We start from the raw sequence: 14651 nt of genomic DNA, 5'->3' as shown, positions 1-14651 counted from the left end.
TAATTTTTATTGTTTTCTTTTTACAATTTTATTATTTTCTAAAAAACTAGTAAAATCCATTTCAATGTGTATGTCTCTTTACAAAAATTGTGACGACTGTATGTTTATGTTATGTGTGTGGATGCCAATGTTGTATATTGGATTATTTTCTTCGCTAAGAATGAAAATAATAAAATTGTAAAAAGAAAACAATAAAAATTAAAATAAAAACTAAAACAAAACGGCCTAAATCTACGTTCAAGTAATAAATTTTGATAAAGACCCTACCAGGTCGAAACGTCAATGAAATTTTTAATATAAAAAAAACCGTTTTTCTCATTGTTTACCTGACCTAAAGCCAAGAAAAAATTAAATAAAGTATAATATAATATATATATATAGGTAATATATACATGTAATAGAAAACTCATACCACTTAATAACATATTTATTCAGTTCAGTTTGTAGAAACTACAATATTAATACATAATTCTTAAATTACCATTGTTAAATATGTACAAAATAATATCACTCTGTAATTCCTATATCACAAATTCGTTATTTCCAAAATTCCAAAACCTTTTCATGCTCACTGCAACTTCCCGTTCTATTTTTCATTTCTATCAGCGATTGAAAAAAGGAATTTTGAAGCGTATTTTCTGCTAAATCGTTTGGAATGTCATGGAAAACGATATATTCAGCTAATAGGTTTTTTTGAGCATTAAACCCTGAACTAATCGAAAAGTTGCGTAAATCTTGTTTCAATGTTTCTAAATGCTTATCGAAAATATCAGACACTTCTTGATTTAATGCTAAAATAGTTTCTTTCGGGATCAAATTCGGTAGTGGACTTTTTGAAAAAACTTGCTGACTGATAATCTTCAGTTGCCACAGACCAAGTGTATGGTATTCCGAATTCAGCATTACAATCATCTGAAAATAAAAGTATACACTTGTTTTAAACTCTGTTTTAAACTATATAGCGTAGATGGCATTCAAAAATTAAAAAGTAGGATGGGTAACAATAAGGCAGCAAAACTTATTTAGATTTTTAAAGAACTTAACTCTAATGGTTGAAGTGATTAAGTTTCACGAATAATGAGCTAAACCATTTTTTTTCTAGACAAAGTTAAGTTGGGATAATTACTCTGTTCTTTATTCCTTTCGTATTAGAGTTATAAAATAATTGAAAAAAAAAATTTTTCTTAATATTTCATTGAAAAAAAAACACCTACGCACCAAACATGTTTAAAACAGAGCTTTAAGCATATTTAAACAACTATTGTAAACAAGTAATGACATTTTAACACTTGTTTTTAAAAAATCCTATATGGGCATTTCGCCACTGCAAGACAATCTACGAAATAAAATAGATATTTTTTGTAAACACTGCTGCGTTAATTTATCTAAACTCAAAACTACTTCAAACAACATTCAACTCTTCAAAAACTACTTGTCAGCAGTTAAGTTTACTGATAAACAAATTTGCCTAACGAACAAAAAAAATGCTCAACGTTTCGGAAAGTTTATCTCTTTCCGTCGTCGGAAGCAAAAAAATACAAAGAATAAAGAAAAAACTATTTAAAATATATGAATGCAACTATTCGAGAACACTTTATTTTTTTTAAATAGATACGTCTACAAAAACATAAAAAAAAAGGAGAGAGATAAACTTGCCTTCTTAACTTGTTATTTTGACTTTGATCTATGTTCATAAATAAAATTATAACCCCAAATCAAATGACAATGGTTGACATCTGGTTGTCAAGTAAAAAAGGGAGTTCGACAATATATGACGTAACGTTAAACAATTGCTGAACAAACAATACATTTGATAGAGAGCATACCTTCAATAAAGCAATCATAATATCAATAATTATGACTCTATCCTTCACCACAGCATCGTACGTCATTCTGGTCAATAACTGTACCATTTTCTTCTCCATATAGCTCGCTTTGGTCCGGTCTATATTCAAAACGGACTCGCAAAAATTCCTCACCGACTCATCCGAGGTAAAACTTATAACGGAATTTGAGGGCGGATCCCATGGAATTACTTTCGATTGAGTTAGGGTACGCGCCAAGTCGCTGTGATGTCCAAATTTGTCGGTTACATAACTAAGACAACCTGCACGCTGTTTTACTGCAATGTAGCCTGTAGTGGACAAAATTTTCCTAGGAACAAATATTTAAAATATATAAATATATAATCCCATTAAAAACATAGAATGTAAAAAAATGCCAAATCTCGCAACACAATTTCTCCGCTATAAAAAGTTGTGAGATCTCATGTAAAACCAAGTCAGTTTATTTTATTTAGTCTCTCTTTAAGCACCTATTCAACAATCTTGATACAAATTGTTAGTATCAATATTAGTCATCTTTATTTCTATAATAATCATAATGGATGCACGGCCCCATAATTATAAAAAAGAATAATCTACTATTTCGATTACTAAGTAAATCTAAAGCCGGGTCTCATTTCATTTCGAGCGTCCATCTGTGATTTTTATTTTTTACCGAGTATTCGACAATGGGGGACGCAGTTATTGACTGGGATCGTGAAAAACATTTACAACTAATTTGTTTACACAAAGAAAATATTTTATAATTTTAATTTTATTGTGGGTTGAGTGTGAATAGCTATGTAGCTAGACTACGTCCATATAATTTCATTTTTGTTAATAAAGACCTTTATGATTATTTTTATTAAAAACCGGAATTATTATGGAATTGTGAAATTAAAAATTACTACTTAATAGGAAGCTTGACACCGGAAATGAAATTTTACCATTACATTTTTAGAAATAAATATACCGGGTGTTTCTGAAAAGTGGTTCACTTCTATAACTTTTCTAATTTTTTAGAAAAAAAACGAGATTTGGTATGTTAGTATAGGACATAAATCAGGATTAATCGACGTTTTCATATATTTTCGGTCACTACCTATTTTACCGTATATGATAGAAAATGACATTCTAAATAGAATGATATATTATATGTCAACTTTTAACATTTTCAATTTAAAAATGGCCATAAATAAACGTAACGACGTAATTTTACTCCAAATACCAAGTATGTGGTACCAAAATATTCGTAATAAATGCTTTTTCCAAATATGCTGAGCCAGCCTCGTACCATTTGAGAAATTTGAGTTATCATTAAAAATACGATTTGGGCATCTTTTAAGCGGTCACGAAAGGATACGAAAAATAATTACACGATCAAATATGTTTCCAAAGTTCTTTGATTACAAATTAATAGTTTTAACTCAGTCTTGGCACTCTAGACTGAAATTTAAAATGCTATTTTTATTTAATTGGAATTGTCTAAAATTGACGTATGGTATGTGATTCTATTCAGAATGTCATTTTCTATCAAATAAAGTAAAAAAGTACTTAGGATACAATCTAAAAATACAAAGTTGTAGTCATTTCCGGTGGAACAGGAAGCGACCGAAGGTAATTGAATACGTCAATCAATCCCGATTTATGTCATATACTAACAAACCAAATTTCGTTGTATTATCTGAAAAAATAAAAAAGTAAAAAAGTGCGACTACCTAAAGGCATCCTAGATCTATAGAGCAAACTAGTTGTCGCATTCTTCCCCGCACCTCAGTTCTTGGGACCGATGCGATGGGCTGTGCCGTCGTTTACGACCTGCTGCTTCGAGTATATAGTGTGAATTATATATCTTCGCGAACGTTTTGTTCGAGTAGCTTGGACGCGGCTTAATAAACGGTGCATTTAGAATAAAGTTTTTTAATTACTATAGAATATCATATCGTGCAATTGCCAAGTCATTATAATTATTATACAAATAAAGATGACTAATATTGATACTAACAATTTATATTAAAATTGTTGAATAGGTGCTTAAAGAGAGACTAAATAAAATAAACTGACTTGGTTTTACATGAGATCTCGCAACTTTTTATAGCGGAGGAATTGTGTTGCGAGACTTGGCATTTTTTTACATTCTATGTTATTGATGGGATCTTATTTCTTTTTGTAGGTTATCCTTCTATTTTTTTTCGGGTCATTCAAAATAATATTAAAGAAGTTTGGCTATAATTCATAAACTTTGAATTATCGTATAATTAATTAAGTCAGATAATATCAATTGAATTAATACTAGTTTTCTAACGACTTGTGTTTCCGACTTTGGGGCTCCCGAGTTCGTACTAGCGGAGTACTTTGCCATCGCGCTATCAAGTCTTGGTCGAAATACTGTAACGTGCCAAAATTTCACTAAACTATTTTATTTCTTTTCTTTAATAATTTAACGCTAATTGGTATTATTATTAGTCTGAAATATCGATCAGTTCAATTCAGTAAACCAAGAATAAATAAATCGTACTTACATGTTAACAAAAGTAATTATTCCATCCTTATTTTTAACTAAACATATTTCACACTTAATAACATTTTTTCGCCGATGCAGCCTCGAACTCGGGACTCCCGAGTTCGGCCTTCTGAACTAGCGGGTACTTTGCCACTCTCCGAATTTTCTGAGCTAGGGCATAAATTTGTTCGCGACTAGACCCCTGCAAATTCCATAAATATTTATTTTTCTTAATCGCTAACTTAATAATATTTTTTTTTTCTTCTTCGTATTTTTTTTTACTTCTTTTCTAAATTTTTTTTTTCTTTTTTTTTTAATTTAAAAGAACCGAGCTAAGGCCAAAACGCGTGACAATACGTTCAAGCCTAGCATTTAACATATTAAACTAAAAAAATAAATAAGGACTTCATTACAAGTTAAAGTCTGACTAGAAAAAATTCATAATCCTCGAATTATTGTTGGTATATTGATACATTTTGGTTATAAGCTTAAAGCTACCTAAAATTCTAAATTTGGAGTTTGTGATACATCTAGAAGTACCTTACAATTTTGATGATTTGTCAGTGAGTCAATGTCGAAATTAAAGAAATTTGACAAGCGATCATTCATAAACTATGAGGGATAATTACTAGATATTTTGGTAACCTAGCCAGCTATAGTATGTCTTCAAGTGTACTGAAAATTAATATTCTTGCATTATCCACAACGAAGTTAAAGGGTGGTGAAAAGTGCCGCTAATACCTTCGAGAAAAGGATGGTACGGCTGCGGCTGTGCTCGACTTGGCAGATAACAGTTTTTTCATTCATAAATTACTTTGATTTTATACTTCATTACTTTTTTCAGTATTCTAGATTAAGGTATAACTTGTCCAGCGAGAGATAAGTGACATTTGTGACAGTTGTCTGTCATTTAAAATTAAAGCAAGGTAAATTGTTTTTCTGTCATTTATTGGATGTTATCTGTCGTAAATATTTATTCTTTCACTGAACAAACTATAGACATTACTTAAACCATATGAAGGGTCCAGGGAAAAAACATGATAAGCGCTATTTTACTAATTTTACAGGAGAGTACTGGAAGGCTGGTGGTTATCAGGTTCTTTCCCTACATGTATATTTTTACTAAACATATATCATAGGATTTAAAAGTTTATTGGCTAGCAGAGTTTATACATTTTTTTTACCAAAAACCCAAAAACCCTAAAATTAGGAAATAGGCGCTTGTCACGTTTTTCCCCTAGGCCTTCATATGTTTTTCGTCGTGATACTTACAATAATAACTCCCAATTTCTTCCTCTTTCAAAGACAACTGGCCAATACCGTTCGTCATCTAATATGACCTTCGCTAGCGAATTAGGATCTGGTATCAATCCAGGACCTTTAATTTCCATTTGGACCCCATCTATGATGAATATGACAGGGTTAAACATAACCTGATAATGAAATTATAGAAAACAAACCTAATTTGACAATCCTCAACCTAGCGTAACAAATTTCATCTGTAAAAACATCTTTAGGGATTAGTAATCTGGGCTCTACAGCTAATACATAAAGATGTCTAAAAGCTTGCAAATGATACCTATAAAAAATGGATTTAATTTGTTTTCTTAATTGTTATATACTGCATTTTTTCTTAGATCACACAATTACAATTAGATACGCTCCTTGTATTATTAGTTTTGAAAAACTTGACATTTCCCGCCTACTAGTGACGCCTTCTAAAGGGTTAACAATTAAAGCAAGATATATTTTATACTGGCCAAATAGTTGTAGACAGTGAAACAGTCCGACAAAAATACTTATCCCTGGACAGCAACTTACAGCTTAAGAAACTAAATGAAGTCACTGGGAAATAAATCTGGTGAAGCCAACTCGTAAATTTTCGCTATTATAATCGCAGCGATAATAGATGCATTGTTTTGGTAAAACTTTTTGTTTCTGCTGTAGATGTGGCTGTTTTCCGCGATTGCTGCCTTTTTTCCAAATAAAGGTTCATTCTCACTATACCTTCCATATCAGCTCCCTTCCGTTTACGTAAAATATTATATCAAGTAAATGAATAGGACAATGCACACTATCCGTTCCGTTTCCCTTCCGTTCCATATCCTCTCCTTCCATACATTTTTTTGGCGGACGGACTGAAGCGTATCGGAAACAGCGTTGTCAAGTTCTTACATTTGTACCAGCCTTGGTAAAATTATGCTGATATTTATTCATTCTTTCACCTCTTAATTAAATCTATTACCTTTTTCAAAAGAACCAAATTTTTAAAATAAAACTTTCATAATGATATAAATTGTACAATGAAAACTATCGAACTGATACGGAACGGAAGCTTACGTATAGCGTCAATACAATCAAAAATACGGAACGGATATGGAATGGAAACGGAAGGTATAGTGAGAATCAACCATAATGATGGCATAGTATTGTCTTGTAAATGCTATCTCTTTGTGTTTTTCTAATTCCAAATAAAAGCGCAATTACTTCTCCAGTTTTAAAAACAGTATTCGCTTTCATTAGGACTCTTAGTATATTAGGTGGAAAAAAGCATTGGTTACTTCCGGTTTTTCCTATTACCATTTTTAAACCATTTCTAGAACCGTGATACACATGTGTAAAAGAAAATATGAGGCGGTTTTTCTTCATCTGCGCATGCGCTGTCGATTGTAGGACGGTCCACAATCGGTAATAACAAAACCCCGATAAAACCTACTTATTGGGTATACCGAAGCCTCTGTATATTCGTAGATCTCGCTAAAGCATTTGATACGGTAAATCACAAAATACTTTTAGACAAATTAGAGAGATATGGAATACGAGGAAACAGCCTTAGTATTTTAAAAAGTTACCTTAAGAACAGATCACAATATGTTAATTTGGGAGATATTAATAGCAAGCCAGGAAGGATTGAGCATGGTGTACCACAAGGCACTGTGTTAGGTCCATTATTGTTTGTTATTTATATTAATGATCTAGTTACAATTAACACAAAAGCAGAAATTTTTAGCTACGCAGATGATACAGCGATATTTTACAAATCTAACTCTTGGTTGAATTTGAAAAGATTAGCAGAGGAAGACTTTCAGACAATTAATACCTGGTTCGTCAAAAACAAATTAACATTAAACTATGACAAAACCAAATTTATATCCTTCTCTATTTATAAAAATAATGAACCAGATTGGGACAGATTACAAATAACCAATAATAATGTAATACCGGAATGTGATTTTATAAAATATTTAGGGGTTACAATCGACAAACATCTTAAATGGAATATTCATATTAATAATGTAACTAAAAAATTGCGAGGATTGTTGCCGAAATTTAATTATTTAAAAAGTTTTTTGGACGTCAAACAGTTTAGAATCCTGTACTCATCCCTTGTACAATCTCATTTGACATATGGAATTCTAGGGTGGAGTGGTGCGGCTGAATGTCATTTAAGGAGCTTGTATTCTGTTCAAAAATGGTTCATAAAAATTATTTACAATAAAAAGAAAACTCTCTCTTCAAACATTTTCTTTAAGCAGGCGCATCTACTGGATATACGTCAGCTATACTGCCTAGATGTTTTAAAATTCATTTATCAGGGGAAAATATCTATTGAACATGTTGACCATGAATATGAAACTAGACATAAGGCGTTTTATCCTAGTTTATGCCCTAAAACTGTTGGACAAAGATCTTCAAAGTTTTTTGCACCTCGATTATATAACATCTTACCAACATTCCTAAAGGAAGTTAAAAGTTACTCTGGGTTTAAAAAAGGGGTATGCAAATGGATGGTTGATCGAGGTAGAGATATATTTAATGACCTAATTAAATTAAAATATACAAAATAAATTTTCATAAGTGCCAGTGAACATTATATATTGTCATAATTAAACTGTATTCCTTTCCACATACAAGTAATTCTATTACTTTGTGGTAATTCTTTTAACGTTTATTGCGATTCTTAAAATTTAAATTTAGTTTTAGTTAAATTGTACTTAGATAATGTGTATTAGATATATTAGAATACTATGTTGTATTGTACTGTACTATTATCTGTTTTAATTTCAAGAGAAAATGTTTAATAAACGTTATTATTATGATTATTATTATTACTTTGTTAATGTAAAACATTATTTTTAAGCGGAAAAAAACTGCCTACAGTACGAAGAAGATGTAGCAGACTAACTTATGTTGGCTTCAGTAAGAATATAAGAAGCGTATCTAGATATTGTATGGTCTAAGATTGGTACAGTAACTCACTTATTATCGTTGCTGTGGATGGGAAACTTCGGATAAAAAGCGCATATCAGAGCTGCAATGCTCGAAGGTGAATTGCTCAACGTATACCTTCCCCCACCCAAAAACAGAAGCCCTAACGCCATATGAATGGCCAACTGAGATCCGTACGTTACTATGCCGTTAATTGACGCACCCAATCGCCTACGTAGATGGCGCACAAGACGCATAATTTCTAGGTTACCTGTACCAGCCATAACCTAAAATAAATCAGGCATATAAAATAACAAAAGATTGTTTAAAAAATTACCATAGATGCACTGAGTAACAGGACATTCAAACAGGTCTCTATTGTGGCTTTTCCAGCTAATTCAGCAATGGACTTGCCCGTCAAGGACGTGAACATATGACAGAAAAAGAGCAAAGTATCGAATGCTTCTTTGTCGGCAGATCCGGCATATTTTAATCCTAAGGCGAAACAAGCGCCGGCAACAATGTTGCAGTATGCTTGACTGTAAGAATAAACAGGTTATTAAAAAATACATACAGAAAAGTCCACAGACTTCGAGACATAGGAAAATCAAGTCCATTTAGCGTGTGTCCAAATTTTGACAAGTTTTTAAAAATTACAGTTTTGTTTAGACTGACGTTTAATTTCACTTGACCTCTCGGTGAATGATTTCTTTTTATGGGGGTACATAAAATCTAAAATTTACGGCCGTGAAGAAATTCCAAACTTGGAGCAGTTAAGGCAGAAAATATTTAATGCCTTTGACACTGTCACCCCTGATATGTTATCCAATGTGAGGAGAGGGGATTTTATGATCGTTTGGGTTATTCTTTAATGCAAGAGGGAGGCATTTTTGTACAATTTTTGTAGTTTTTTAAATTTCATTATCCTGTTTTTTTACCATTTACCCATTGACGAACATAGGAAAACAAAGGTCCTTTTCAGGACCACAAATATTTGGATTGAGAAATTTGTTACTTTTATTTTTTTTTTGGATTAAAAAAACAAAAGTTGTTAATATAATACCAATTTAAAAGTGTTTTAGTAGTTTCAATATACACTATGATATAAAATTTATTATTATTATAATGTACATTATTAATACTATTATTCATTCAAAATGGCATTAAGGCCCAATTGCATCAATGATTTAAATTTTTCTTAAAGATAAGTAGAGCTTAGAGTGAGCTGTATTTATATTTACTTTAATATTCACCTTAAATGAGGGCATTTGACTGATACAATTTTTGAATTTGAATTGTTTTTAATGATACTAACAATTTTAGTTCAATTTTTAATAAAATTTATTTAATATTATTAGAAATCCAAGAGATTTGAAACCTCTTTTAGCGATTTATAACATTCTCAAATGAATTACAGGTGCCCTTATTTCCTATGAAAACCACACAGCTTTTTCATAGTCGCTGTTGTTGCTATAGCTATAAAAACATAAATAAATGAATAGGGACACACTTTATTCTCTTAGTTTCATAATAATTACGTTTTTAAAGAAAAAGTCACAGTTATAACTCGACTTAAGCTAAGAAGACCTTAAATATCGCGGTGCAATTGGCCATACATTAATGTCAAAACTAATTTTTTAAGGTGTGAAAATTGCGACACACGCTAAATGGACTTGATTTTTCCTATGTCTCAAAGTCTGTGGACCTTTCTGTATATGCTTAAATACAGTATACAGTGTGATTAAACAAAATTGGCCACATTTATAAATTGTTCTGTTTATAGTCATGTGATCATTTCTGACTAGTCTGTCAAACGAAAGAATATACAATTTTGAAAGATGTATGGAAAAAAATCATGTTACAAATAACATATAACAACTGTCATATATTCTTTCGCTAGACAGACTGAACATATGTTATAACTTACTTCATTGCCTCATAATCGATATCCAAAGAGGTAGGTGTCACAAGGCAATATGGTCTTATAGAAGACGGCACTAACGATTCAACCCAATCTTTAGAAGGATCGATATCTTTCCATAAAATTAAAGCTAAAATTTAAAGACGAACAATAATTAATATAAAAAACCACCATCTTATGATCAAGTGCACTTTGTACGTCGACAGACATTGACATACTTACACTTGGACAAACTTCTAAGCATTAGAAAATCGGGTCTGACAAAATCCAACAAATACTGCGTTTCAGGTAAAGACATCCAATCGGCTACTGCCTTATTTCCGGTCCCCATATACATCATGGCCAAGGCCAAAGTAGCACCAGGAGCAGTTACATCGAGATTCACTGACGACCCTTCTCGAATTTGAAAGGAAGGTGTTTTATATTTGTCCTTTTGCGAACCTGTATGTCAATCAAATTGAAATCAAAAAATAAAAAAAAAAGATTTTTAGAAATAAATCAAAACCACAGCTTGTTCACTATAGTAAACGCCACGAATGTTTGGGAGTGATTTATCGGTCGCTACCATGTGAACTAATCTGTTCAAGGTCACATAAACTTAATTCCAGTGCCATGGTGTTTCAAGTAATATAATAATCAATATATAATCTGTTGTAATTTGTTGTTTTAACTGTCAAAGTCTTGTCAAAACATATATTTGGTTAAAAAATATAAAATGGAATGCCCCATTACTCGCAATGCAAGCACACCAATGGACTGACGCACAAAAACGAATCAATCAAAGAAACGCGATATAGTATCGTCTTTGTCAATCACGCTAAGATTTTAGAATAAGTAGGAGGAGCGCAGGCAGATGATTAGACCCGGCCTTTAAAAACCTACGTTTGCGGTAAAAATTTACGTTTTTAATGTAAACATGATAGCGCGCGTGTCAATTCTAACTTCATCAAGCGATGAATCACTCCCAAACATTCGTGGCGTTTACTATACCCATCTATACCATTCGGCGCCAGGCTGACTAACTGGAATTTAAATTTCGCGCTGGTGATTCAGGTGATAGCTCTGCTGTAAAAAATGTCAAGTTGCCGCATTTATTTATTTACTTCCTGACATTGTCATTCGTTTTGATACTTTAGTTTTGTATTACGAGTTTTTGGTTTAAATAAATAGTGTTGTGATATTTTAAGCTTAAAAAAGTTTACTAGCAGACCTTGCAGTCGAACATTGTTCTTTTTAAAACCTCTTTTAATGCGAAGAGTACAAGATAGCTTAATAGCCGTAAAAAACTCATCGCAACTTTATTAGAATGATGACCCTTTATGTTCCTTAAGTGCTGTTAAAAATGCGAGTTTTGTTGATGTAAATAATAACTGTTTATATATTTATAATTAATTTATTTTTGTTTCCTAAAATCTTCTGATTAAAAAAATATATATAAAAGTGGGCAATGCTGTGCCGGTCAAGCTTAATCACGTGATTAAAAGTTTATTTGGTATGAACTGTAGTTAAATAAAGTCTATTTCTTTCTAGTGGATTAGTTTCTTAAATAAATTGTCAAAATTCATGGAACATAAGCTTCAAAGTTGACTTTAACAATATAAAGACTATAATAAAAGAACTGATAGCCTCTAAACAAAACATAACAAAGACTATTCCAATCCAGTGAAATGTGAATAAAAGTATGCCTTTTTATATCTACTAGTGGGTAAATGAATTTGTAGATATATTATGACATTCCTTGGAACTTTAGTTTCGGAGATATAAATTTAATCGGACCTTTTTAAGAAAATTAATTTTATTTTTCAGAAACTATTTGAGACAGAGTTTACCAAAAATGCTTTTTATAACTACTAGCGGGTAAATGAATTTGTAGATATATTACGAATTTTTTCGGAACTTTACTTTCGGAGATATACATTTAATCGGACCTTTTTAAAAAAATTAATTTTATTTTTCAGAAACTATTAGAGAAAGAGTTTACCAAAAATGCTTTTTATAACTACTAGTGGGTAAATGAATTTCTAGATATATTACGAATTTTCTTGGAACTTTAGTTTCGGAGATATACATTTAATCGGACATTTTTAATCGGACATTGCTCAGGCATTTGTAGCTGTTATTAGTAATGTATGGCCATCGCCACTTTGATTTTTCGTTAGGTAACTGACTGAATGTGATTCAGTAAAACTGAACTAAAATGGGTTATTATGATACCCACTCTTGGTATTTGGTAAAATAAATTAAAAAATACAATTATAGTATAATGAAGGGTAAGAGCACTCACATACCGTAAAGTATGTCTAATCAGGGAAGATTTCGTCAGAAAAAAAAATCAGAAAACTGTCATATATCCTCTCGTTGGAGAGATTATATGAACAGTAGGCAAAGAAAAGTTATAAATATGTGATGTAAAAACCTTGGAGATATGCATAGAGATCAAGCCGGATATTGATTAAACTGTGTCAAAACACCATAATACCTGTAAGGGGTCTTTTATTTCCGCCGACCATGTAATAGTGTAGAGTGTCTGGGACGTTTAAATCCGACATGCCTGCAGGCTGGTCCCCGTGTTTCAACATGACCAAACCGAGAGCTAAACCGGCAGCTAAAGAGTAAGATTCTCGATCGACGCTGTTCTCCATTTCCGGTCCCGGTGGTCGTCCAATTTCGGATAACAAAACCTAAAATCGCAAACATTGAGAGCACAGTCCAACAATTTTCCAAGCATTATTAGTCATAAGTTAGTATAACTATATATATATATATATATATATATATATATATATATATATATATATATATATATATATATATATATATATATATATATATATATATATATATATATATATATATATATATATATATATATATATATATATATATATATATATATATATATATATATATATATATATATATATATATATATATATATATATATATATATATATATATATATATATATATATATATATATATATATATATATATATATATATATATATATATATATATATATATATATATATATATATATATATATAGTATACCTAATCTGTGGTATAACTTAACAAAGCTGTACTTTGAATAAAAAGATTAAGGAGTATAACAAAAATCTTAGATTCACCGCGAAGGGACTCTAAAACGACCTTCTAATTTTATTTAAAAAGTGTTTATTTATTTAACGTACGGCATATTAAGACACAAAGTACGTATATGACAAAAAGAAAGAAAAAAAATTACAAACGAATATTTAACAAATTAATATAATCTATTGATTCTGGAGTTGCCAGTAGGAAATCTTCTCGTCTGCCGTTATAAGCCGTTTCAGGGCATTGCTCCACGATATGTTTGATGGTCTGATTTTTGCCGCACTCGCAGGAGGGGCTTGGACTTTTTCCCCATTTGTGTAAAGTATAGGCGCATCTGCCATGCTGCGTTCTAATTCTATTTAGCGTGCACCGGTTTTCCTTGGTAAGTCAAAACCTGGTGGTGGGTTGGTGATGCATGGCATGTCACTGTTTAGTTTCGACTTCCATTCCTGATACCAAGCGTCGGTGATGCTCCATTCGTCTTCGTTTACATTTAGTGCGGTTTTGGTGGGTGGTTTTCTAGATCGGAGGCGGTTGTGGTTAGCATCCTCGATGGATCGGTAGTTCTCTGTTGTCCAGTACCTTGTTAAACTCTCTGTATAGAGCGTTTATGCCGCGCAGACTTGGGGGTGGGATGTGACTACGGGAAGCCATTCTGTGGATGTGGATTTAATAACACCAGCAATCATTCTCATTGTATTATTGAGCTGTGTGTCTATTTTGTGGACTTGTGGACTATTGAGCCATACCGGAGCACAGTATTCGACAGCTGAGAAGACGAGACCCAGAGCTGACGAGCGCAAAGTAGAAAATGAAAAGATTTAAAAAGTGTACTTTGATGTAACTATGATGTAGGGTAGACGTGGGTAGACTCAATAATTTGTTGTTTTATTTTACGTTGCGAATACATGTTGCTAGTTATTAAAATTGTTATAAAAATATATAATAATAATAGCTCCCGTATATAGCGTTTAACGCCTTGAGAATAGCTTGATACAGCTTGCCATACTAGAGCCGTTCGGTATACAAGGAAGGTAATGTGGCTAGCACTACGCTTCAACCGCCTATTATTACCTCAGGATTGTGAATCCCAAGTACTC

At 31.8% G+C, this 14651-nt stretch overlaps 1 protein-coding gene across 1 annotated transcript in view; it reads right to left on the bottom strand.

Annotated features, from left to right (window-relative positions):
* Positions 1–411: 411 nt before the first annotated feature.
* LOC115881483 (anaphase-promoting complex subunit 1) overlaps positions 412–14651 on the bottom strand; it is a 44149-nt gene continuing 29909 nt past the window's right edge. Inside the window, exons 20-28 of the mRNA XM_030898975.1 lie at positions 12936–13137; positions 10679–10897; positions 10463–10586; positions 8873–9074; positions 8587–8822; positions 5787–5905; positions 5599–5728; positions 1827–2154; positions 412–912 (exon numbers count right to left, since the gene is read on the bottom strand). Coding sequence (XP_030754835.1) covers positions 538–912; positions 1827–2154; positions 5599–5728; positions 5787–5905; positions 8587–8822; positions 8873–9074; positions 10463–10586; positions 10679–10897; positions 12936–13137 — 1935 coding nt within the window. The 3' untranslated portion in view covers positions 412–537. The remainder of the gene's footprint in view (positions 913–1826; positions 2155–5598; positions 5729–5786; positions 5906–8586; positions 8823–8872; positions 9075–10462; positions 10587–10678; positions 10898–12935; positions 13138–14651) is intronic.

Source organism: Sitophilus oryzae, unplaced genomic scaffold (assembly GCF_002938485.1).
Source record: "Sitophilus oryzae breed Bouriz unplaced genomic scaffold, Soryzae_2.0 scaffold_172_pilon_pilon, whole genome shotgun sequence".
In the NCBI taxonomy this organism is placed as follows: Eukaryota; Metazoa; Arthropoda; class Insecta; order Coleoptera; family Curculionidae; genus Sitophilus; species Sitophilus oryzae.
This window is presented reverse-complemented; position numbering and strand designations above follow the sequence as displayed.